The 26,468-nt window shown below is 45.2% G+C and overlaps 1 protein-coding gene across 1 annotated transcript in view; it reads left to right on the top strand.

Moving 5' to 3' along the window:
* The window catches only part of CILK1 (ciliogenesis associated kinase 1), a 33,642-nt gene extending 11,172 nt beyond the window's left edge, over positions 1–22,470 (top strand). The window contains exons 5-13 of the mRNA XM_024557732.4: positions 8,317–8,449; positions 9,150–9,321; positions 12,073–12,240; positions 14,442–14,765; positions 16,194–16,390; positions 16,506–16,657; positions 17,513–17,641; positions 20,197–20,319; positions 21,341–22,470. Of these exons, the coding sequence (XP_024413500.2) occupies positions 8,317–8,449; positions 9,150–9,321; positions 12,073–12,240; positions 14,442–14,765; positions 16,194–16,390; positions 16,506–16,657; positions 17,513–17,641; positions 20,197–20,319; positions 21,341–21,495 (1,553 nt within the window). The 3' untranslated portion in view covers positions 21,496–22,470. The remainder of the gene's footprint in view (positions 1–8,316; positions 8,450–9,149; positions 9,322–12,072; positions 12,241–14,441; positions 14,766–16,193; positions 16,391–16,505; positions 16,658–17,512; positions 17,642–20,196; positions 20,320–21,340) is intronic.
* The last annotated feature ends 3,998 nt before the right edge of the window (positions 22,471–26,468 follow it).

The following is a 26,468-nucleotide window of genomic DNA, read 5'->3' as shown; positions in this document are numbered from 1 at the left end:
GCGAGCACTTTAGCCCATAGTCACCAGAATTCACAAGGGATGGTATGAATTTGCAAAACATGAAAAACTTACAGTAAGACATCAGGGACAAACGGGGAGAAGAGTCACTTATTAGATTTTAGAGCCCAGGAAAAAGAAATGACAAGAAATCAAAGAGATTCTCAAAAGAGAAAGGTCAGCCAGAATGTTTTCGTTTGGGACCAGTCATAGCATCTCAGTTGCTTGGGCTGTTTTGCTCAGTGCTACAAACTGAGCGGGAGACCTAAAACAAAGTTGACATTCTTTGGCTTCCTCTTCTTTTGTTTGTTGCTGCTTTTATGAGACTCAGATATTTGTTGCCAGAAAGAACAGGTAGCCTTTTACCCAGGTCTCTACCTAACCCATCTAAGGAATACACACGTGCCCTCATACATATACATATACATCTCCATGCGCACAAACCCTCATGTACATGTACACACACACAAATGCACGTGTATGTGTGCACACATAATACATATTTATATGCAATAATTTAGCTTCCATACACTATTCTGTCAAATCAGCTCTTTGGATCTATGCACTGTTAGTTTCCCTTAATGTGCCTTAGACACTCGGATTGTGTATTGGAAGCTCAGTTTATTGAGGTCAGACCATCTGTACTTCTACAACCCCAGCTATTAAGTATCCAGTTCTAGTTGTAACTTAACAACATTTCATCTGTTACTTTATTTCCATGCCAATTTCTCAGGTAGAAAGGAAAGGTGGTATCTTTTCCTTCCAAAGAGGTTTAGAGAGGTTTAAAGTGCTCTCAAAGGCCCCACTGTAATAAAGTGGTGGAGCAGAGATTAGCTCAAATGCCTGCGCCCATTAACCATGCTTTACTAGAAAAACCTGTCCTCAAAGCAAATGAGAGTAAGAGGTTAAGAAAATAGTGATGATAATTGTAGGTTGATACTAATTTTACAGGTCCTACCTCATTTTCATTGGTAAATGACGTTTAGATACTTTTTAATGGTATTTATATAGTATTGACTTTGGTTAACTGCACATGTAATTCCATATCATTTCTTCCCTCCAGTAATGGTAAAAAATAATAATAGTAACCTAAAGCACTTCTCAGATCTCTCTGGTGATTTTCAGGCTCTTCCCGGTTAGCTCACTCTCGCTGTGAGGAGGCACATTCTGTCCCCTGGGAGGACACTCCTCTGAGAGGGGACAGCAGCACTGAAGGTAGTTGCCATGGCCGTCGTGCGTGTCACGGAGTACTTTCCCCGCACAGGGAACGAAAGCACGATTCTGCTTGGGGCTGATGGAGCGATGCCAAAGCGCCTGTGCTTTGCAGGAATTAAACAATTAATGCACACTGTGTTTCATCCTTAACCTGCCCTTACAAATATTCAGGTCACACTTACCCATGCCGGCAATCGGAAATGCATTAGGTGGCTTGGAGCACGGTGTTTGCCCCAAGAAGTGGTTCTCTGCTTCTGTGCTTCACCACTGTCTTCCTGTGTGTGACCTCGAGTCAGCCCTTGGCCTTTCTCTGCGTGGCCTTCTTTATAAAAACATTGTGTAGGTTTAAATTCAGTAATATCTGTGAAATTATAACTTCCATCCCAGAAAGGTATGCTGCCTGAATTCATAGTGTTTAAGTATGCTCTGGTTACTTCCATATATTCGTATCAGGTTCATCAGTAATAGAATGTGGCAGAGGGGAAAAAGCCTTCTTTGTGGCTGATGGTTTCCTTGCCCCAGGGTTCTTAATGAAAAGTAAGCATAACACATTTTCTGCCAGGATGAAAGAGAAAATCCCTTTGTTATTCAGCTGGCATGGGGTACCCTGAAATTAAGTTGAAGGGCTGTTCCTGAATTATGAAAGCCAGACACTTTTGAACAGGAAAGTTCTTATCTTAATAGCACTTTGCTGTTGTGTGATCTTTGAATGACCCAGCTCTACAGGTTTGCATTGTGAATCAGAAGTGCAGAGGAAGAAGTGGACTCTTGTTACCAGCCCAATGCACACATCAGCAGAACGTGGACCTAGCCAGGAGTCAGTTCAGAGCTCAGCGCCACCTCCTCACAGCTCATGGGGCACATCACTAGCCTCGGGAGCCTTGACCTCTTATCTGCAAAAGTGGAGCTGTATCTGCTCTCCACTTTACCAGGTTGTTGGGAAGAGAAGATGAGAGGATTCATACCACTACTAACAGCAAGCTCTTGCAAGGTGCCGATGTGCTACGTGCTGCTCTAACAGCTTTACAGATATGAACACATTGAATCCTGCATAACAAGCCCGTGAGAGAGACGCCTTTATTTCCCCATTTTACAGATGGGGGAAGTGAGGCAGAGAGGTTAAGGGATTTGCCAGCCAGTGAACAGAATTGCAGTTTGAAGTTGGCCAATCTAATTGGTCTGTACACTTAACCACTATGCGGTATTGCTTCTCATACGGAAATAGTAATGTTTTATTACAATAGTGATGAAAAGTAAATGTACATGACATGAGGTTCTTATATTTTTAATTATCAAGGAATAGAGCTCATGGGCATACGGCCAATAATCGCTGTTGCTGTCATTCAGTAATGAAGAGAACGGAGGGCTACATCCTACAGACACACTGATGAGTATTCCTAGTTGTAAGGGCGTATCACGGCACGACGGAGTACATATGTCAACTGACAGATACAGTTTTCACCAGCCAGTTTTAGAGTCTGGTTGCAGTTAATTTTTTTCCTGGCCACTTTCCCTCTGATTATTTGGGGCCTGGAGTATGATCCATAGAAAAGAAAGCTGCTTCAAGGGACATGTGGGGAAGCAGAACCTTCATTCTCCTTATTTCCTTAGTGCACATGTCCTCTGTGGAAGTAGAATCAAAGACGAGTGAGCAGTGAGGGAAAGGATAAAGTCTGACTGATGGGAGGAGATGGTCTGTGTTCACGGGAGCACGACCCAGGGGAAGCACGGACAAGGTCGGCAGTGCAAGAATGCTTGTGACTTCCAGGCAAGATGGCAGCATAGGTAAACACGGCTCGCCTCCTCACACAACCACATCTAAATTACAACTAAAATATAGAACAGCCGTCACTCAGAACTGTCAGAAATCGAGTTGAGTGGAAGTCTGACAGCTACAGAATTAAAGAAACCACATCCGTCCAGACTGGTAGCAGGGGTGGAGACAGGGAATGGGCTGGTCCCACATCTACGTGTGATGGATAAAATTTTGGAGGGGACATTTTGGGAATGAGGAGTCCCAGCCCCACAGCAGGGCTCCTAGCTCAGGGTTCCAGGGCCAGGAAAATAAGTCCCCATAACTTATGGCTACACAAACCAGCAGGAGAGAATCAGGGGAAGAAAATTCTGGAGTCCCAAGCAGTTCCCCTTAAAGAACCCACACAGGGACTCACCTACTCAGACGCACTCCCTCTGAGCTCCAGCACCAGAGTAGCAGCTTGAAAGACACCAGTGGCATATAAGAGGAACTGAAGTGTCTGGCATGCAGATGAGAGCTGGAGGGGAGCTTTCTCCCAGACAGAAAAGCTGGCAGAGGCCATTGTCCCTTTTCAAGCCCTCCCCCCACAGAGCCACAGGGCCGGCAGGTGGGTGCCATATCTGAGTTTCTGTCAACCTGGCTAACACTGTTTGCCCTGCCCTGGAGATCTCCAGAGATCCCACCCAATTTATGGGCCTATCCAAACTGCCTTTCCATATGAATGGTTGGTCTTGGCTGACTTCACAACTTCCTAAATCCTATCAAACAAGCAACAGCCAGCCTCAGAGAGCCGCAGGCCTGGCACTAGCAATAACTAGCCTAGATTCATAGCTAGTTCTCATAGCAGAGAACATGGGAGCAGGCCAACTCCAAGCAGAGATTGACCTCATGGGCTGGAGGGATCCTATTCTTACAGGGTGGATCCTTCCTGGCTAGTTTTGGAAGGCTTTTATCGCGAATGTACAAGTAGCTGTATTACTTTAAAGCTACTGTGCATGTGGTCTCCTGTGATTTTCCTTGATTGGTCACCAGAGAAGGGATTGCACAATGTTACAGAATGGACCCCTTCTTCTCCTGGGGTCCCCCTGTACTAGGTTTGCCTTGCCCACTGCCAGGGAATTGTAGCTCTCCATGTCAGAGATTGGTGAAAAGGAAAGGAATTATTTATTCAAAAGTTATATGGACTTAAGAGTAATGACTTAATGTCTTCATTAAAATCCCAAAGTCCCTTAAAACACCCACAAACACACACAGTCCTTCCTTCCCCCTTTGCCTGGTCCAGGGTACCGTATCTCAGGAAAAGAAATAGGAGTCCATGGCTCCGGCAGCCCCCAGTTCTTCCCAGTAATCCGTGCTTGGCTGGCAGGCCTCCTTCTGTTCCCAGCACCATCAGCTATGTAACCGGGATCTCCAGTTCTTAATCCAAAACCACATGGCACCTCCTCCTGGCCCACCAGCAAGAGTCCTCTCACCCCTTTCCTTCCCGCAGCGTCTCTCCTGCATTCTTCCAAACTGCTAAGAAGGAGCTCTGCATTGCTGCTACATCCTGCTTGCTGGCTTCCTAAGCTGCGTGGCAAAGGGAGCCCCAAAGCCATATGGTTCTTCTTGTCATGGCTGCCATGCCTGGGTTTAAATCCCAGCGCCAGTCTTCCTCTGCAGCCCCATTTCCAACTCCTCCCACAATCAGTTACACCTGCCAGCATCCCCATATTCTTCCAGCTATACTGAGCTGCCATAGTAAGTCCCAGCAGGCGTGACTCTGTGGTGTGAAGCCAATCATCTCCAAGCTCTCACACAGGCTCTGTAACCAGGGGGAGTTGCCTCCCAGTTACATCCTGGGTGGAAGTCACTCCCATCTCCCTGACTCAAAGCATGGCCACAGCTATTTAACATATCTATGAAGCAAGTTAAAGGCTATAGATATGTTAAATGACCATGCCAGAGGTTAGCTGCACAGCTGTTGCTATGCAAAACAGCTCTCACTGGCCCTGCTCCATGTGTCCCATCCCCCAATTCAGACTTGTGGGTGTGAGGACATCCCATATTTTTAATATTTCCTGGGCACCCTGAGTTCTGGACCCCATTACAAATCCTTCTTTTAGGGGCCCCTTGGCTGCACCCTCTTACACCTGCACAGCTGATCCTCCACAGAGGGTGAAGGCTGGTGGTCAGTGGTCACAGCCACTCCTTGCAGCTGACTGGCCTGGGTAAATCCCTCCCGTTGACCTGCCCACAGCAGTGAAGTATCAACTATAAGAGGAGGGTGTGCTCCACCTACAGGAAGGTTACACCTGATTTCTCAAAAGAAACTTTGCAGGCTAGAAGCGACTGGCAAGAACTATTCAAAGACGTGAAAAGCAGGGACCTCCTGCCAAGACTGCTTTGCCCAGCAAAGATATTTAGGATCAAAGGGCAAATAGAGCTTCCCAGACAAGAAAAACTAAAGGAGTTCGTCATCACCAAACCATTATTATACGAAATGTTAAAGGGACTTACCTAAAAAAAAAAGATCAAAACTATGAACAATAAAATGGCAATAAATACATATCTATCAACAGTTGAATCTAAAAAACAAACTAAGCAAACAAGAAGAACAGAGACAGAGTCATGGATACAGAGAGTGTTTTGATGGTTGCCAGATGGGAGAGGGGTGTGGGGGACTGGGTGAACAGGTGAGGGGATTAAGAAGTACAAATAGGTGGTTACAGAATAGCCATGAGGATGTAAACTACAGTATAGGAAATGGAGTAGCCAAGGAACTTATACACATGACCCATGGACATGAACAATGGGGGGGAGGTGCCTGAGGGACTGGAACGTGCTGGGTGCAGGGGTCCAAGGGGGCAAAATCAGGACAACTGTAATAGCGTAATCAGTAACATATAATTTTTAAAAAGAATACTTGTGTCTGAGTACAAGTCGATGTGATGGGATGAACAGAACAGGAGAAGGTGCGAGTTTGTTGAGGTGGGTGTCGTGGATGGCGGCAGTGGGGCCTGGGGGCTGGAGGACAAATGACTCATTACAAGAGAAATGCCACATAAGTTTGGAAATATTAGCCCAATGAAAGGAGAAAAGTGGAGTCTTAGAGGAGAAGCGGCGTTAATCTGGACTTGAGAGGACCGGAACCACACACCGAGGCCTAGCTATGTGCGTGGAGGGGACAGAGTAGAGCTCCCTGGTATGACAGCTGTGACACAGTTCTTGGTGGGGTTGTGAGTAATTCACCCACCCACCGTGACTCATTTTTCCCATCTGTTCAGTAAGAAAACAGTGTCCACCATTTCATTTCTCAACGGGGTGTTTCTAATGCTCTGAGCCTTTAGGAGGGGAGACCATGGGCTCGTGGTTCCTCTATTTTAAGGGGCCACGGGAGTCTCCCTGGGTGCACTGACAAAAGATACTCTCTAGTAACTGCTTGTGCGTTTTCACATCCTGAAGTCCTGTCCAAGATGCAGGGAGCATGCAGTCAGGCCTTCTGGCAGCTGGGTGGCGCTCTGAAGAACAGGATCCAAACACAATGACTCAGTTGCACCAAGTCTTGGAACGGACCTCGGCCACTCTGTGGGCGTTGATCATCTTTCTTTAATTAGGCTGAGATTAGGGCATCCAAATTTGCCCACAGCAGAAATTCCTCCTTTTATTTTGAAGGCCATTTTTGACTGGTACTGAATTACTGTTTGAGTTTATTGAGTTGACAGCCTCAAGTTTGGTTTTTCCTATAATTTAGGTTCAATTTGCTCTTAATCTGATTAGAATACTTAAGGCATTGGTGTGAGGGAGGCCATTACACAGACATCGGTACAATGGCAGGATAAAGAATGAAGCGACGCCTGGGTGGCAGAGATTGGGATCGACATAGACAAAGGGTTCAAGGGTACCACCACGCTGCTACAGGAGATCAGTACAGTGACCCTGACCAGGACACACTTCACTCGTGTTGGTGATAAGTATTGGAAAATAAATTTGTCTCTAGATAGACTGCAAGGAGTTCAGCCTTGTGAAATAATGTAGAAAGGAGCCATGGAAGGTCTTTGCGTGTGTTTGTGGCTGGGGCATTGACAAGGGAAAGACCAGATTAAATAGTCAGGAGTGTGAGAACCCAGACAGGCTGGGGCGAGGCAGGCCTGCTTGAACGTGGCAGCACAGGGAAAGGTGGCCCAAGAAGGGCTTGGCGGGGGCAGTGAGAAAGGGCACACAGGACAGATAGCAGGTATTTCGATGAAAAGGGGGACAGCTCCGTGACTGTCTGGGGAGGGGTGGATCCAGCCTTACTACTACAAGGTGTCTGCGCATCTTATCGAAGGTTCAAGGAGAGATGGTTTGGGGCAGGTTGCTGTGGGGAGGGCAGTGACATCAGTGATTAGACACGCAGGTCTAGGAAAGGGTGGAGAAGGCGCATTAGACGTGGAGACTGGGGTGTTACCAGCATAGAGGTGGTGGAGCAATAGTGTAGATCTTCAGTGAGGGCTATTAATTTCTCCCATAATGTGCTACTTAGGACCCAACTTTCACAACCTTCGTAATAGCACACAACAGATCACACCATTTAGCAGCATTAACTAACTGGGGTTGACACGGGGTTGAATTTCCAGTTTGGGTGTTCCACTGAGTTTAGAGTCACCTACAGTAATGTGTATGTCGGCGAGGCTCTCTGTGAGGGGAGGGCTGTGGGATTTCAGAGGCACCTGTCGCTCCTCAGTGGCTGAGTGCACCCGGAAGGCCGGCAGGTTGGGCGTCTCCTGCATGCACCCCAGAGCTTTGCTGTAGCTGAGACCCGCTTCCCACCTGACTGGTCATCTTTGCCTTTCACGGTGTGAGCTGCAGCTGCACCTCTCCTTCTTCATTAGGCCAAGTAGGTAACATTTAAACAGCTGTTGCAGCACACACCAGAGTCTCAGCTGTGAGTGAGTCAGACTCATAAATCCCTTGTTTCTTGAACACAAATTGTAATTGTGTTTCTGCTGTGGTATAAACTCTCAGTACCCATAAGACTTGTCTTTGAAATATTTTTTTCCTTGGATGATAATTTCTTTTTGCAAAGTTATCTCAGCCCATAACTGCGTTTTGATATTTTAAAAGAAGTTTTCTCTCTTGGCAAAAAAAAAAAAAATTATGAAGGTCAACTTTGGAATGATTTTGCATTTTGAATTCGTCAAAGGGAAATGAATGAAGCCCTTTGAGACGTCCAGAGGGCTCTGCGTTATCAGTGGGATGAATGTATAGAGGCTTCAGTGTCACGCCAGACTACTTTTGAAATTATAGCTTTGGTGACAAGGGCAATACAGCTGCAGAGAGGAATGCAGAAGCAAGCCTGCCTGTGGATTCCTTCTCCACTGTCTCTCCAGGCTTCTTCCATCGGGACCTAAAGCCGGAGAACCTCCTCTGCATGGGACCAGAACTTGTGAAAATCGCAGACTTTGGATTGGCCCGAGAAATCCGATCAAGACCTCCCTACACGGATTATGTATCTACCAGATGGTGAATACCATTTTCCTCAAAATTATTTAATTATATTTCTTTAAAACTGTATCACTGTACTGAGGATAATATTATGTCACAAACACTAACTTTTCATTCAGAAACGGTGTAGTTTAAAGCACGCATTTGTAGGTATGTTGGTGTCATGCGAGGTTTAAAAGCTTGTGTTGTAAATAATTTTCAAAGGAAGTCCATTATGCTTTTCCATAATATAAAGAGTATTTTGTAGACCTTCCTAAAGACTGTTTACTAAAAGAGTTGTATAAAAGATTCTCCAAAGACCTGTCTGAATAACTAGCTTATTGCTATCATTCAAACTTTCAGACCCTAAGGATTTGAGGTAAGCAGTTGGCCATGAGCAAGAAGTAGCCTACAGACAACACGTTTTGTGTTCTCTCTCTCTCTCTCTCTCTCTCTCTCTCTCTCTTCCTTCCTTGCTTTGTCCTCACTCTCTGTGTTTCTCGAAGTGTCTGCAGAGAGGAGTCCTGCAGAGACACGCTCAATAGAAAATACCGTAAGACAGAGAAGCCCCGTTTACGACAGCAGCCCCAGAAGCTGGCAGTGCTCATGCATGCATGTACCACTCTGAACTAGACAGAAAATGGGAATGTATAAACTCTGTCACTGAGAATTGATGGCATGTTTCATTGACTTCTGGCCAGTGGGAGCAATAACAGGCAGGTCGCCTTTGTGCCTCCAGGTACAGGGCTCCGGAAGTGCTCCTGAGGTCCACCAACTACAGCTCCCCCATCGACATCTGGGCCGTGGGCTGCATCATGGCCGAAGTGTACACCCTCAGGCCACTCTTCCCTGGGGCCAGTGAAATTGACACAATCTTCAAAATTTGCCAAGTATTGGGGACTCCGAAAAAGGTAATGACACAGAACAAAGGCTTGTGGGCCAGAGCCAGCTCCCCGTGCCCCCTGGCCTCCACCCTGTGCATCGCTGGCACTGTGATCACCTGCCACCCTAGAATTGCGCTTGTGACCTCAGTGACCCTCCACTGCCCATGTTCTCAGACACGGCCGCCTTGCTCCCTCCTCCTGCTCTCAAGTAGAAGACCTTTGTCACAGCTCCCTCTGCTTGCTTCTCTGTGGCGCCTCACCTCCCTTGCCGAGTTTCTCTATTCTCATGGCTACAGCACTTGCAAGCTATTCAGAAGTCTCCTACCTGTAACCTGCAGCCCGCACCTCCCTCCTTCGTAGCTCCATTCACACGTAGCACAACTCTCTGAGGTTTCCTCCCGACACCCTCACCATCACCTCAGACTCAGCAGTCTGGCACAGCGTGCCTTTTTCAAAAACTTCTTCCAGAGAACGCAAACACATTGCAATGTTCTATGCGCTTCTGACCTCACATGTTGTGTTCTGTGTTAGGTACTTTTTATATTCCTAAAGTAGTTATGCATTTTACAGTTTTACATTGTCATTGCTTGTGTGATTTCCTTCCCGTTGTGTGAGACGTAGTTGACACACATTGTGGTGCAGGTCCAAGGTGCACCCCACCTCCTTCTGTTCGCCCCCATCTAGCTTCCTCCCTTCCTTCCTTCTTTCTCTGTGTCTGTGTGCAGTATTGTCCTGATCCCGGAGCCCCAGCCTCGAGTTTCCCTTCGGCCTCCTGTCTTTCCCCTATTCCTCTTCCCCTTACCCAAGCATCGGGTCCCTAAACCCTGTTGGATGTCGCTGCACAGTGTCTCTCACGCAGCTCTCGTCCTTGGAGCACCCCACTGCCATCTTGCAGACTGTGCTGTGCTAGCCCCCCACCTGGGGCGTTACTCTCTGTCTTCAAGTCTTTGCCCTCTAACTTATCCTCCAGTCTGCAGCCAGCTCACCTTCTTAAAGAACAGCTCCGGTACTCTACCCCCCTCCTAAAAATGTTTGCTGGCTCCCCATCATCCAGCCCCCTTAAATGTCATCCCTTGTCCCTCACTTCACACCTGTAGCCCCATACCTGTACCCCCTGCCCGCTAGGTACCCTGAAATCTTCCCACTGCAGTGCTCGGCACATACACGCCCTGCCCAGCTGAAGGTCCCTCCGGGGCTCTGGCACATTCTTCTTCCAAGGCCCCGCCATAACCTTCCCCTCACTGTTCCTCTAGTCTCCGCCCTGTCTTCCACGTGATCTGTGGTGTTCATATAATGATCTGTGTACACACCTGTTTCCTGATTCACTCGTTCAGGCCAAGGATTTGTCTTGTGTGCATTTGTGTCTCTTTTTCCAGGTCCTAGCACCATTGCTGATACAGACCAGCCCCTCAAAAAAAAATGATTAAGTCATTTGAATGAGTCATTAATGGCACCTCTTCAAGATTTCCAGAGTCTCCTTCCTGCTGGACTCTCTCCCTCTATCTGTACCTCTCTTGTGACCTTTGGTACTTTTTATTCTGTGTTATTGTTTTTAAACAAACATCTTATTTTCTCCTTTGCACAGTAATATCCTTAAGGGAAGGATTTATACCAGATTATTTTCGGATACCCAACACCACACCTACAGTGGGCATTCAGTAACTATCTAAGTGAATGAATGTTATAAGCAACACCTAATGCCACTTTCACTTTGCTTTAAAAAAAAAAAAAGCAACTAGACCAGAATGTGTCTTGTAAAATAGTGGAGTGTTGGAACTAGAAGGAAACTTAAAGATTATTTGTTCATTTTTTTCCCTCTCCTTCGCTCCCATATTTAGTGCCATAGGTATTGTTCACGTGATCAGTGGCACGGGCTGTGAAAGAATTCACAAAGAGAAGCAAGTGTAGAGAATAAAGTTTTTATTCGCTCTCCAAGAAAAGAGAGGGGCACAGTGTGGAGAGATACACCAGCCTGGAGGGGTGGGGGCTTTGAGCTCTTACTGGATTAAAAAAGGGTGGGGGGTGGCTGTTTTGTGGCTCCTGGGCTGTTGGGACGAGTCTGCAGTTTGTGCCCCTGTTATCTTCTGCCTGTGGCTGTAGGGACCGGTTAGTTCTGTTCTTGCTTCCAGTAATTTCCCGTCCTGGGGACAAGCTCAGAAGAGTAAAGTGGCAGTCATGTTTAACGAGGTCACAGGCCTTCTAGGCAAATGGTGCCACAGCAGCAAATGGGGCTGGCCTTGGCCTTTCAGGTATGATGGGTGGAACGGTGGAGAGCTTGAGATTGGGTGGGACAGCTTTCTTTACTGCTGGGCTTCTCAGCATGTGTATTTTCAATCATCAAGATGGGGATATGTAGGTTTTGACAAATGTATTTAATTGAGGACAAAGTGTTTTGTTTTATCCTACTCCCCCCACCCCCCACCCCCCCCAGCAAATACTGGTCTCACTAGCAGGTTCCAAAACCTGTCTTATGGAACACAATCGGGAAAATAGTAATTTGGTTCACCCCTCAAATCTCAGGAGAGGAACTATCTTGTGGTAAGGTTATCAAACAAGTTGGTGGCAAATCTGTGTCCCTCCCACTCTTCCCCCAACTTCATGTACTGCCTAGTCTCTCTGTTAGCATCCTCCATGTGTCTGCCATGGCACACAGTGCCTCACGGCTGGGTGTGGCGTGGCGATGGCGTGACTTCCCTTCTGTTGTGGGCGTACAAGCTGGCATACGAGCTCCTACCCCGCGAGTTGGCTGAGCAAGGTTTCCTGTTTTCCTTTTTCCAGACCGACTGGCCGGAAGGCTACCAACTTTCGAGCGCGATGAACTTCCGCTGGCCGCAGTGCGTGCCCAATAACTTAAAGACTCTAATTCCAAATGCTAGCAGCGAAGCGGTTCAGCTCCTGAGAGACATGCTTCAGTGGGATCCCAAAAAACGGCCGACAGCTAGTCAGGTTTTCTTCCATTTTCTTCTGCTCAGTGCATTTCTCGTGAAGTTCACGTCTAACTCCAAATGATTTCTACAAACCTCATTGGAAATAATTCGTTTGGCGTTATGTGTAAAAATAGTAGTGAATGGCACCGTTGGTGTATTGTCTTAACATAGTTTGAAACTCATGTAAAGTCATAGTTAAGATTTAATCTGTGGTTGCTTTGAAAACTGGCATATAGTTCACATGATGCATCACCACCATATGTGTGGAAATGAAAATAGATATATATCTACCTGTATTTGGAGAACGTTTTCAAATATATTCTCTGAGTTGAGATTATCTAACTGTTTATAAGCCAGTGCTGGTTGTCTAAAGGGAATTTGAAATTATCTTGTAAAATCCAGCTCGCTCATTTTACAGATGACAGAGGGAACGACCGATGAGAGAGAGTTGGGATAATAACCGTGACTAGCACTTGATAGCACTTTTCAGTTTATAAACGCTGGAGAATGTTTTTTTGGGATTTTAACCCCGAATGTTTTTGTGTGATTTTAACCCCATGAGGTAGGCATTACTCATTTCATTCTATAAACGAGGAAACTGCATCGCAGAAAGTTGAAGCAGTTTGCCCTAATCGCTCACGTGGTAATCAGTACGGATAGTGCAACCAACTGCAGTCAGCCACTCACGTGGAAGTCTTCTGACTCCGTACCTCCTGTGTTCTCTACCCGCCCTCCCCTGCCCACCTGGCTCAGACTATAAAATGCACCCTCTATAAAGAGGCGTGGCAGGGCTGCGGCTCCACCGCTCCTGGGCCTCCAGCCAGTGCCTTTTGCATTGCTTGTGTCTGACCCCTTCTTGCCTTGTCTCGTTGACCATCACATTGCTTGGGGAATAAAGAACGGTGACCAGTTCTGATCAGAAATGATGATTTGGCTAAGCAAAAGTGACAGCAACATTTGAGACAATGCCAATGTGATGTTAGCATTTGTGAGCGCTGCAGAGATGGTGATTGGGGGATTAAGGATCTGCAGAAAAGCAGCTTTCCAAAGGCTCGAAGAGGAAAGCCAGCTGGTGCCATGACTCTGGATGGCCCAAGAGGTGGGAAAGCTCTCAGAAATGCGCTTCTGGGGATGAAACTCACCAATATTCTCAGGGCGGGAGGAAGCTTTCTGATGAACTCACTGTTTTACGAGATGCACACAAGAAATGAAAAGAAAGAGATTCTGTAACAAGGAACTAAGGGAGCAGGGTGTGCTTTCAATAGTGTCAGAAAAGCCAACAGTGCTGCTCAAACAGTTGAGACTCGCAGAAATGGGACTGCAGAGAAGACTTTCCGAGTTCGACGCCGGGGTCCAGGACCTACACCAGAGCCTCCACGCCACTCGCCTCCGGTTTATACTTGCACTGGTGCTTATCAGTGTTTACAACTGTGACCCAGAGTGAATAAGGAACGTTATGCTATGTTCAGTAATTTTTGTTCAGAAAGACTAGGGAAAATTGAATATTTCAGAAAAACTTGTAAGATTTATCCTCTGGCTGCCTAGAACACCCAGTTATGCAGAACAACTAACAGGGTTTAGTGGCTGCTTGTACAGCTGTACCATGTATTACGCTCTTGGCGTTCCTGGGGTAAAAGCAGACGGACTTGTTTATTTTACACTTGATTCTTCAGGGTCCTCCGGGATCATTGTGTTTGGCTCTTTCAGTTTTACGTTATTTATTTCTCTTTCTCTGGAATGAGGAAATGGGCACAGAAAGGTGAAGTATTCTATTGGAGACATGTAGCAAGTCAGTTACAAAGCCAGGATCTGTGTGGAGCCAGAATGCTTTTCCCAAGTAGCAAAGGGAATAGCAGTGTTCTGGCTGCTTCAGCCAGATCATTGTGAGAACATGCATTTGATGGTGTTTTCGATAAAATTCACAAGGGTGTTACAGGTTTGAAGGTGCCGTTTGATATGGGGAGGGGCAAACGTAGGTTTACAGTTTGAGTGCACAAAACACAGCGTTTATTGTTATTTTTATTAAATATTGGTTTCCATACATACAACTGTAAACCTACGTTTGCCCCTCCCCATATCAAACAGCACCTTTTGCCCCGAGTTGGCTTGGGCTAAGAAATTGGAGTAAACTGGTCGCAGGCAAGGCAGACCTGTGCGCCTGATGGCGCTCACCTTCCCGGCTAGACCTTTCTCCTAAAGCAGCCATGTATGTCTTTCCAGGCGCTCCGGTATCCTTACTTCCAGATTGGGCACCCACTGGGCAGCACCACGCAGAGCCTTCCGGATTCAGGAAAACCACAGAAGGATGGCCTGGAAAAGGCAGGCCCACCTCCTCACATTAAGCCAGTCCCTCCAGCCCAGCCCCCAACCAAACCACACACGCGGATTTCTTCGAGACAGCATCAAGCCAGCCAGCCCCCTCAGCATCTCCTGTACCCCTACAAAGCAGAGGCTTCCAGGACAGACCACCCGAGCCATCTTCCAGAGGACGGACCAAGCCCCTTGCTCTTCCCATCCCTCCACGCCAAGAATCCTCCTCAGGTGGTAAGTGGGGAAGATGCACTAGTGAGCCTCGTGCCTGGCCTGTTCCTCTTCTGACTTCACTTAATGTGTGAACTGTTTTTCTTTTTTAGCATATAAAGTCTAATTATAATACTTTATTATGGTAATATCATGGAATTGTAACAAGAGCTTTGGCCTTGGAGTCAGAGGTCTGAGTTCAAGTTCGGGCTCTGCCTATTAATCACGGTGCTGTGATGGTTGAGAGCGGGACACTGCAGCCAGACTGCCAGGGTCTCAAGCCTCGGCTCTGCTGTTTCATGGCTCGGCTGGCCTGTGCATGTCCCCTGGCCTCTCCAGTCCTCATTTCCTCTCTGTAACTTGGGGATCACGGTAGCACCTGCCTGACAGAATTTTTCTGAGGACTAAATGAGTTAATATTTGAAAGAATGTAAACTCATAATACCTGGTGCCTAGTAAGAACTTGGTAAGAGTCGTTGTTACAAATCCCTGTGGACCCAGTTTCCTCACCTGTAAAAGAAGATCACCGTGTCTGTCTTGCCCACTGACAGGGCTCTTCATGAGAATCAAAGGCCCTGCTGCTTGGGAAGACGTTCTGAAAACCCCAGAGAGCCATACTAGTATTTGTAGGTTGCTGCTCCCACAAATGCCATCAATGGTGGGTAATGCTGGCAATAATTGAGTCCAGGTCTTTTTTCTCCTCTTGGGCTGGAGTCCCAATGTAGACAGTAAGTGTTAGATTTAGTCAAATGATAACCTGACAAGGAAGTGTAGTTACCAGTCACTTTATAGTGCTGTCCAAAAGTCTGCTTTTCTAACACCTTTATGCAAAGGCAGTACTTTCTCTGTCAACTGGTATTCCTTGTGTGAGCACAGGCTCCCAGCCAGCACAATGTGTAACACTGCAGGAGGCTACAGGGCTGGTGTCTCCAGGGTGCTCACTTCCTCCAGCCCCGGACTGGAAAGCAGTGTGTTTGGAGGTTTCCCAGGACACCTCCTTCTGTAGTGAAATCATACCTGGGTCTACAAGAAGGCAATGAAACCATTACTCGTATTGTTTTCTGTAAAAGAGCAGGATGACTGACGTCTTAGCTATTTTCTCTTCCATCTTTGTTTATCACACTATAAATCATGTTAATTCTATGAGATGAGACCTGAATGAGAATCCAGCCATCTTCCTAGTTTGGGAGAAGTACCTTGAATTTCTTCTTTAAAACCCTTATCTTATACAACTTGGTTTCATCCTGGGAGGATGAAAAACCTCTGCAGGGGAGAGACAGAAGTCTGGGAGTGTGTTCCCTAGTTCCCCTTTCAGATAAGCAGTGCCGTTAGGGAATGATAAACCCCAGGATCCTCCTTTTTAGGACCAAGAAAGTTCAGAATGGGGATTACCCCTGGGTGAGCCCCATTAATGCCGAGTATTGCCTCTTTCCTCTCTCATTGTAAACACAGAAAATCCTACCCGGGCTGGAGCACAAAAACGGTGAGATCAAACCAAAGAGCAGGAGAAGGTGGGGTCTCGTTTCCAGGTCAACAAAGGATTCCGACGATTGGGATTGGGCCGACTTGGATGACTTGGAGTTCAGCCCGTCCCTCACCAGGACTGACCTGAAAAACAAGAAAAGACAGAGTGACGAGACCCTCTGCAGGCAAGTGTGCGGCTTCTGTCTGCGAACGGACTGAACCTGGGGTCGGTGAGGTGCTCTTTACCCATCTCATGAGAGTTCTGTCTTGTGTGACCTGAGCCACATTCTCTCCATTCAGATTTGAGAGTGTTTTGGACCTGAAGAAACCCTCTGAGCCTGTGGGGACAGGAAACAGCGCCCCCACCCAGACTTCTTATCAGAGGCGAGACACGCCGACGCTGAGATCGGCCGCCAAGCAGCACTACTTGAAGCACTCCCGATACTTGCCTGGTAATAATATAAACACTTGCCTTTTCTTGCCCCGTTGATAAGAAACCATTTCCCTGGAATCACATGTTCACAGAGATTCTGTCTTGGAAGGCAAGTGCTTGGGGCTTCTCTTCAGAACTGGTGGGAACATCATAAAAATATTTGCTGGAGCCCAGGCCTCATATTTTTACTTTGTATAGTTGCCTAAAATAAGAAATTTGGTAGAGGAAACTGGGTGTAGCCCCCAGGGAAGGAGGAACTGGTAAGAGCCAGGCCACACGCCCAAGGTCTCTGCCCCAGAAATCTGCAGTGCCTGACGCAAGTGGGGACGTGGGTGGTCCAGAGGGAAAGCAGTTTGGCTTGAGGTTAAGGTCAAGGCAACCTTGGACACGAGGGAGTCGGTGAGAGTCATCGGTACAGACTGGAGTCGTCAGCATGGGATGGCAACGATGGTCCAGGTCACGTGAGAAGATGGAATCTCAGGGGACAGGAGACAAAGAGGAGAGAGCTGCAAAGGTCGGGGCTTTGGAGGAGGGAGGAGAAGAATTTAGATGGCAGAAAGGCAGTGGTCTGGGAGGGAGACAAGTAGGAATGTCCGGGAGCCCTCAGGCCCAGGATGGCACCAGAGAGGTTCAGGACATAAGACAGGGGACAGACGTGTGTGTAGAAGTGTGAGACACCTCTCTCAGGCCACCTACCAGTGAGACAACACACCCAGCCCAAAGACGGCATCTTCCCTTTTCACAGTCAGTTTTTGCTTAGGTTCTTGAACCGCAGAAACTTTTTGACAAATTGGGTTCTGCATTCATTTCATCTCTGAAGTCTGGTACAAGATTAAATGTATATTTTGAATTTGAAAAACGTCTTTCCTATTAGGAATAAATATAAGAAATGGCATCCTCCCGACGCCAGGCAAGGATTTCATTCCATCCAATCCGTGGTCTAGTTCTGGGTTATCTGGAAAGTCTTCAGGGACCGTGTCAGTAATCAGCAAAATAAATTCAGGTGAGTACTAATTATGAACCCCAAAATGACAAGAAGCAGATTCTCTGGAGGGGGCAGAGTGGGTACAGAGACGAGGGTACAAGCTGTGGAACCACAAGGGCTTTTCTGGGACGACAACCCTGGGCTTCTTTTCCAGGCCTGTGTGCCTGTTTCTCTTTTGGCAGCAGGCCCTAGGGACCCAAACAGCTCCACGGGATCTTCCTTCAAGAGGATCTGGGGAGAAAAGCATAGTCTTTCTTGGCTCATGGGAAAAACAAAAATAACTTTACAAAGTCTGACTCCTGAGGCCTCCCTCTGTGGTGGGCGACCTCCAGAAGTCAAGCTCAACTCCATGTGCCCTGCTCCAGCTTGTCCTTTGCATCTGATAGCCCAGCCCCAGCCCAGGGCATCAAAACTGCCAGGTGGGAGATAGTTTGGAAGGATAGTTTTAAATGGGTAAGTGCATTTTGTAAGTTCTTCAGGCTGCCTCACCCCGTTCCCAGCCGACCTGTTTCCCACACTGCCTTCCCTCACACAGGCAGCCCTGCTCTGTGCTGCTCACCTCCTACTTCCCAAGTAAACATCGGGGCTTGACTTCTTTCTGCCTGTATCCATTATGTACTCATTTGTTTCAAGGAATGCAAAAAGGAAGGAAATAATAAATCAAACCCACATACCCACTGTCAGCTTAAGAAGCCACACTTTGCAAAGAGACCCGAAGCCCAGTGTGCAGGCCTTCCCTCCCTTTCCCTCTCTCCCTCTCTCCAACCCCTACCTGATGGAGGTGTTTATTATTTCTGTGCCTTTTAAAAAATATATACATGATATATATAGTATGATTTTGCATGTTTTAAAATTTATGCGCATTTAATTCTGGATCTCCACTTTGCTCATTTTAATAATTATGTATTCATATGTAGCAATTATACATGTATAGAATATATATCATGTTATGTATTTCATATAACAAACAATATGTATAACCATATAATAGCATCATTTATTACTTTCCTAGACCATAATTTATTTATCCCCTCTCTTCTTGATGAACATGTAAGTTGCTTATAACTCTTGCTATTGGAAAGTATGCTGAAATGGACCTTGCTGTGCACCTATGTGAGGGTTCTCTGGGAATGATGGAAACGCATTAGGGTAAAGGGCGTGTTCGTTTTCGACTTCACCGATACTGCCAAATTGCTCTCCAGCAGGGCGTGGGAGTTGTGCTGCATCCTTGATGGCACTTGGTACTGTCGAGATTGTAAAATTTGTGCTAATGTGATGGGTGCAAAATGGCATTTATTTTGGCTTCACCGTGCATGTCCTGTTTACTTATGAGGTTGAGCATCTTTTCTTGTGTTCCTGACCGTATGTTTCGTCCCTTTTGTGACTTTACCTGTTCAAGTTCCCTTCTCCTTTTTCTTCTTATCTATTCACCAAAAATGCAAAATCGGCTGCAGCTGACCAACACAGCTCCTCAGGTGCGCGTCCCAGACCGTAGTTCCCGCTCTGCTCTGAGCGACTTGCCAGGAACACTCTGTGTTGGGAGGACATGGGGCAGCTCTGCCGCTCAGGGTCTCTTTTCTTAATGGTTGCACCTTCCCTTTGTATCGTGGCCGTAACAACATTCCTGTTAGTCCTTGTGTAGCTTGAAGCCTTAAAAATAGGCTTAGAGATACTCATTCCCCCATCCAACGTACTCGTATACTGATTACTTGCCGTATGTAAGGCATTCCATTAACTTCCTAGAATGCTCAGACGAGTAGTGTGTCGTTTGGCCCTTCGAGCACTCTGAACATGGAACTGACATAATAAGTGAATGTATTTAATGTAGCTTTTTTTAAAGAGATGCTTTTAAAGATTTTATTTATTTTTAGAGAGAGGGGAAGGGAGGGAGAAAGAGAGGGAAACATCAATGTTTTTGATTGTGTGGTTGCCTCGTGCGCGCCCCCTACTGGAGGCCTGGCCCGCAACGCAAGCCTGTGTGCTGACTGGGAATAGCACTGGCCACCCTTTGGTTCACAGGCTGGCCCTCAATCCACTGAGCCCCACCAGTCAGGGCTATTTAATGTAGTTTAATAATGGTTAATTATTCTGATTACAGACAAGAGTACTTATTGTGCAATTACTTGGAATAGATAAATAATTAACGTAACCTGTGTGTTGATCCATCAGAAAAAATTGGTAAATGAATTATGGTTTAGCCATATTCTAGAATTTGCGTATACCGACATGGCACGATAACTCTTCTACCTTATGGAGTGGAAAAAGCAAATTTCAGAGCAGGTTAAACCAATTATACCAAAAGAAAGAAAATGCCTAATTTTCTTTTTCTTACACAAACCAACCATCCTCCGTTTGGGTGTGGACTACAGGAGCGGCGTGTGCCTGCCCCTAGCCCGCCCCCCGCACCTTTCTGCAGTGTGGTGTGCTGGAACGCTCTGCGCAGAATATGTTTTCATCGGTTCTTCCCCCCCCGAATAAAGCCTAATTCTTCATTCTACACTGCAGGCCGTCAGCCCTGTCGGTGTCATGTGTGTGTGACTTTGTACTAATGAACTCTTGCTTTTGCAAATCAGTTGGTTCCAGCTCTACAAGTTCTAGTGGCCTGACGGGAAACTATCTCTCTTCCCTCCTGAAAAAAGAAGTTGGTTCTGCTGTGCAGAGGGTACACTTGGCACCTATTCCAGACCCTCCCCCTGGTAAGTTCTATTTTGGATTAGTCATGCAGGGATTCAGCAAATAGTCAGTGAACACATGCCTTGCGGTCGTAGGCACGAACGGGGGTGCTGGAGGTCTAGGGTCCCCCGGTGAAGGAGACAGACAAAACTCCCGCTGCCCGTGGAGCTGGAATGTGCACTCTATAGACAATAAGTGAGCCAGATGAGATGCTCGTAGGTGCTAAGGAGAAACAGCAGGCAGGAAGTAGGGAATATGGGGGTTGGAGGGACGGGTGCAAATTGCTATTTTAGATAAGGTAGCCAAAGAAGACCTCACTGCAAAGGAGATGCTGAGTAAATGTGAAGGAGGTGAGTGAGCAAGCCGAGCAGTATGGGCAAGACCATTCTAGACATGAGATTCTGAAGTGTGTGGGCTTCGAGACAGGACAGGCCTGGCATATTCAGCGAGCGGCAGAAAGGGAGAGTGCAGGAGTGGCGTGAGTGAGAGGACGGCGTGGGAAGAGGAAGCCAGAGAGAGAGGCGAGGAGAGGCCCGATGGTGCGAGGCCCTGCAGCCACCGTAAGCATGTTGTCATCGACACTGTGCCACTGGAGGGTTTTGAGCAGAGGAGTGAGGTGATCTGACTTCCATCTTCCAGGCCCACTCAAGTGCTGGTTGTCACTAGATTGAAAGGGAAGAGCAAGGTTGGAGGCAGCAACACCAAGTGGGAGGCTAATCATCCAGACAAGGGATGATGCTGAGCTGAGCTGGGGCGGTGGTAGTTGAGTTGAGCCAAGTTGCAGGTATATTTGGAAGGAAGAGCCAATAGAATTTGCTGCCAGATTACAAGTGGAATATGAGAAAAGGAGAGGAGTCAGGAGTGATACCTGTATTTGGCCTGACAAACGCTGTAGACTCAGGTTGTCTTTAATGGAGAGGGGGAAAACTATGAGTAAGAGGCAGAGTGCTCCTCCCGAGTTCTCATTTTCTCATATTTTTGTCACCAAGATGCATGTTTGCATGGGTACCCTATCAGTCAGGCCCACCTTTCTCTTCCATGCAGGTTATTCCTCCCTGAAGTCTGTGAGACCTCATCCTGGACGACCTTTTTTCCACACCCAGCCTAGAAGCACTCCTGGGTTGATCCCACGGCCTCCGGCTGTGCAGCCGGTACATGGCCGGACGGACTGGGCTTCCAAGTACGCGTCTCGGCGATGACAGTCATGGAGCCCTTTGGAGGGACAGCAGGCAGTGTCTCGGCCAACTGGCGTTCTACCTGCAAGAAACTTTCAGATGGTGTAAAAGCAAACAAACACTTTATAGTTATTCTTCTGAACTAAGACATTTCAATATTCTTTTTTACCTTTTTTTTAAATATTGATTTAAATGCAATACCCTTTTTTTGTACAAAATTATTTTATTCTAATACTGGGTCCCATTATTTTCTTAAACAGCAGCATTTTGTATATACGGATTATGTTTTAGCATTTTATACAGTCAACTTTGTAACAAATTTTTAAAAGATTCATTGATTTTCTTTTGGGGGTTCCAGATAATATTTTATACAGATTTAAAAAACTGTAATAATATTGATGCAGTATTGCAACAGGGGTGCAATTTAAGACTACATGATAGAGGGTTATTTACTCAATATGTGTGGATATTTGTGAAGTGGTTAAATTTTAAACATGGCGCATCAGGCACCTCAGGCTTCCCTGGACTGACATCAGCACCAGAAAAATGACCTTCTGCTTTTCTCAGTGTCACGTGATCGGTTTGATTTTTTGAGACCACCATGCCGTTCTAAAAGTACCGTTATGTAATTCGCTTGGTTTGGTGTTTGTCCCCCAGATGAAAGAACTCTAAGTAAATATTTTTTGAAATTTCTACAGCACCCTTTATTGTGGTTGGAGATAGCCAAATGGAACCAGGCTTTATCATGCTGTATGCCGTCACATTCTATTTCTTCCCTTTTCGAAATCAGATGGTGTATGTACCCACAAAAGGAAAACTTCAAGCCACAAGATTCTCAACAGAAAGGTTAATACAGTCAATGAAACGGATATCCCTGCCAAGATGCATGACCAGAAATCTAAGTTTCAAAGCAGCAGATTTTTTATTACAATAATGGATAGAAATTTGTGCTCAGCTCAGTTCTCTAAGCCTAGTTAGCAACATGCAACAAATAATCTTCTCTCCTAGCCAAAAATCTCAGGGCAGCATGGGGAGCCGAAAGATTCACGGCAGAGGTTCCACTTATCTAGGAAGTCACAGTCACCGTGATGCTAATGTCATAGTGTGCCACACTTGAACTTGGAACTCTTAACCCTTGTGTAGTTTCTTTCAACAGTGAGAACTCTGTTGGTTGGCAGTGGGCTGTTCCATTGAGAGGAATGTTTACAGCGATTTTGAAAATGACAAAGCTAGTTTGGAGACAGAAAACGTCAAAAGGTCCACCCTCCTCCATCTCTGTAGGACACATTTGCCTCCACTCATGGTTACCCGAAGGGCAGGAGGGCAGGTCACCGCCAGAGAACGCAGCGCCGTCTCAGCAGTGCACTGACTCGCTCTCCCGGGCTCGAGCTCTCTCCTGTGGTTGCAGGCTCCAGGGTACAGGAGCTGAACCATACGAAGCTGTCGTTATCGTAGGTTAAAATGAATATTGGCATTTGGCTATGGTTCAGCCTAATAAGTTGGTAAATTATCACTTCAGTGTATTAATAATATGTTGCAGCCTGACCTGAACCAATTATACCGTGGCTCCCAAAGAGCCACAATCTAAAGTCAGGAGTAATTTCTGCTTTGGAGAATCTGGCTCAAAACTGTACTTGACCAAGCACTATGATCCCTAGGGCCAGGAGAAAAGCACATAATGGATGTGGCTTTGATAGGTAATATTTTCCTGTTAACAAACTGGCGGCTGAGCTTCCGAAAATAAATATGTATGTAAGCACAACTTGAACCTGAATTCATTTCTGTATTATATTCTCCACTTATTATCTAAAGCAACAGAAAATGTGTTTTCAGGAATGAGTCCTTTCCTGAGGTTAATATTTATTTTCTCTTTCTGTATTATGTATACAGAGTAAGTTAATCTGTAACCATATCCAGCTTGCTGGAAAGCTGGGTTTAAATTGTAAATACCCCTTAGAGAAGCAAATGGATTGTGAATATCATATTCTTGACACTGTAGCTTATGTTAAAGTCATTCTATATTTTTTAATTGAAAAACCTTGTTACCTGGTTATTACATATTATAAAGTGGTTTTTCTAGTACTTTTGTAGGGCCCGAGTTCAGAAAATATTTTGCTTTTCTTCCTCTTATCTTTCCTTTGTTTAACAGCAAACAACTTCCCTTGGGAAACTAGACACGTTTATTCATATGGAAGTCAAGAAGCCGATGTGCAGTTGAGAAAACTGGAATACTGGGGGAAAAAACAATGTAAATTCTAAAAAACTAGCAAAATTCTATAAAGTACTTTCCCTACCCCCCTTCCTGAAATGGGTAAAGGATAATTGTGTATACAAGTTTTTTACTATAGAAGGGAATAGTGACCTGCTTTTTGTTGCTGTTGTTGTTATTGTTAAGTGGGAAAAAAATGCTACCTGTTGCATGTGTTTTTTTAATTACTATAGAATTAGAAAGTGTACCGCAAGACACCAAGACGAATGATGAGTTTAACTGTACCTATCCATGACTATACCTCACTTCTAGTCAGAAAGCCTTCCAGGGCGTCAGGTAACGTACAGGGATGGCTCTCATTCCGTGCCCAAAGGTTCAGCGGCGGTGTGCCAAGGGGTACACGTGTAAACTGCACAGACACAAAAGCAACATGGTGTGATTGTTCATTTTACAATAAGCCCTCCTCAGCTCATGTATGATAGGATTCAAATAGGAAGAAAACAACTTTTAAGACATACCTGTCGCCTAAAGGATTAAGTACCATCTTATAAATCAATGCTATGCCATCTCCTGGAGTTTTCAAAGACTGCACACAATCACGGAAACCCATGTGAAATGAAACTGTTCTTGTTTTGTCGAGAACTGTCAAGATTTTGTCAGGAATTTGTTGTTCAGTACAAATGCCAGTACTGTTCGAGTTCATGGTCAACATGTTTTTCGTGAAGCAGCATTTCCCTTCCATCAAGTCGTCGTTTTGTGCCATTTAGGAGAGAAATGAAAACAGGCTATATGATTCAGCTCAGTGTGTGACCAAAAGCAATATGTTTATAAGAAAATGTGTGACATACTATTATATATCATTTAAAGCATACTATAGCAACTTACTTGTTTAACGTATGTGGTTAATTTTTAGAATTATTTTTACAATGTCCAACCAAAGTACTGTATTTTATATAATTTATTGTGAGGATCTTTTTCTCATGGAAACCATTAAGAAGACAAACTGGAGGCAAATATCACTTAATCTGTATTATTAGTTTCTTATAGACACTGTGCTAATGTGAATTTAAAATGACCTGAATAGCTTTCTGGTAGAAATTTTGTCAACTGATTTGATTACAAGGGAGTAACTGAGAATATATTTATTTATAAAGCAAATATTCATAAAGATGAAAAGATAGAGGACAGAAAACCACTTATACAAGCCCCTTCTGAAATAAAATGTTGCTTTTTGAATAGTTCATCCTAAGGTGTTTAAAAATGTTCATTTTACATTTTAAAAATTCTGCTCAAAATAAAGTTACAGTTTAAGAAAAAATTGACTGTTCTGTTTTTTTTTTCATGTTCTTCCATCAAAAGATGACATTGGTATTTCCCACTTGGAATTTTGATGTTTTATAAGTTCTCCTTAATACTTGTGCATTTGAAGCATACACTTAGAACAATGGTATGAAGAGTTATCCTGAATTGTGGACGTTTTTTATAAATTTAGTTTTTAGAAAGTTAGGTGACTAGGGATATTTAAAAAAAAACCACATAGGTCAAAACTTCTTGTTTCTGATTCCATCATGATTAATACCTACCTTGTATGTTTTTAGCTTTCACAGTGCACTCGTGTGTACAATATAAACCTTCAAAAGAAACTCATAACTTCAGGAATTACAAACAAGTTTCCACAGGAAATTCATTTCCCAAACATTCTTCGACTCCTTGGCAGAATTTTGTGGAATGCGGTGTACCAATCAAACTTGTATTGGTGAGTCCCTGAATGTGTCCCTTATGATCAGAGCACCGCTGACCGGGCAGTAACGTCACCATTGGTCTAACCTGGCATTGCCCCTGCAGAAGCCCGGAAGATTGAAACTATCCTTCCTTCTGTAAAAACCTGCTAAAATTCGGTCTGATTCTGGTCATTTATAGCTAAAGCTGAATTGAAGCCCATTTTCCCCTCTTCCTAGAGGGAAACCATTTAAGCTTCTCTAAAACAGATATAAACCTTGATTTTTGTTAATTTTACGTGCTACTGAGTGGGTGGGCGAAGTTTTAAAGGCAGAGAGGACTTCCCAGGGCCTCTGAAAATATATCTGGTTGGTAGGGAGACACTGCTATAGAGGAGGACTGAGAGTGACTCCAAGAATAAAATGATTTCAGGGGCTTCCAAAGAATAAAATGACCTAAGGGTTCCTGCCATAGGATGGCAGAATTATTATAACAGGACTTTTTATTTCTCCACAAGGCTGTGTAATTAATAGAGTCTTAAGACACTGCCTTAGTTTCTCTTTGCTTCAGGTAAACAAAATTACTAGGGTGATGTGATCGCTATTTTATTAGGCTGCACACATGAACTTGCCATTTTGGTGGGTTAGAAAAAAATAGTAAAGTGTGATATAGTTCAACCAATTAGAAATAAGGAAATAGAGATAAATGGCATATCAACAAAGTTGGATAATAATGCTTGTGTTAGTAGTTCCATCAAAGTGAATCCTTGTAGAAAAGTGGGTTGGAAAAACGAATAAAGAATAGTAACTTTCAGCAGGGCTGGAAAATACGACTTCCTACCCATGTTAGACTGAGTAATCTCTGTGTTAAGTCACAATTAGAAAGATGAAATTGAACATACTTGTCCTTGAAAAGTGACTTTTCTGCCTCTCGGGGCTGCCCAGCTATTCTTGATTTCCTTAATTTCTTACTTTACATACTTTCTCTGGATGAGCTCATTCTTTGGCTGCCAGTTTGATCCTTGTCAGTCCTCCCTTCCGAATCATCACTGGCTCACACAACTGTCCAG

The sequence above is a fragment of the Desmodus rotundus genome, chromosome 11 (assembly GCF_022682495.2).
Source record: "Desmodus rotundus isolate HL8 chromosome 11, HLdesRot8A.1, whole genome shotgun sequence".
In the NCBI taxonomy this organism is placed as follows: domain Eukaryota; kingdom Metazoa; phylum Chordata; class Mammalia; order Chiroptera; family Phyllostomidae; genus Desmodus; species Desmodus rotundus.
Note: the sequence above shows the minus strand (reverse complement) of the source record. Positions and strands in the feature narration are given on the sequence as shown.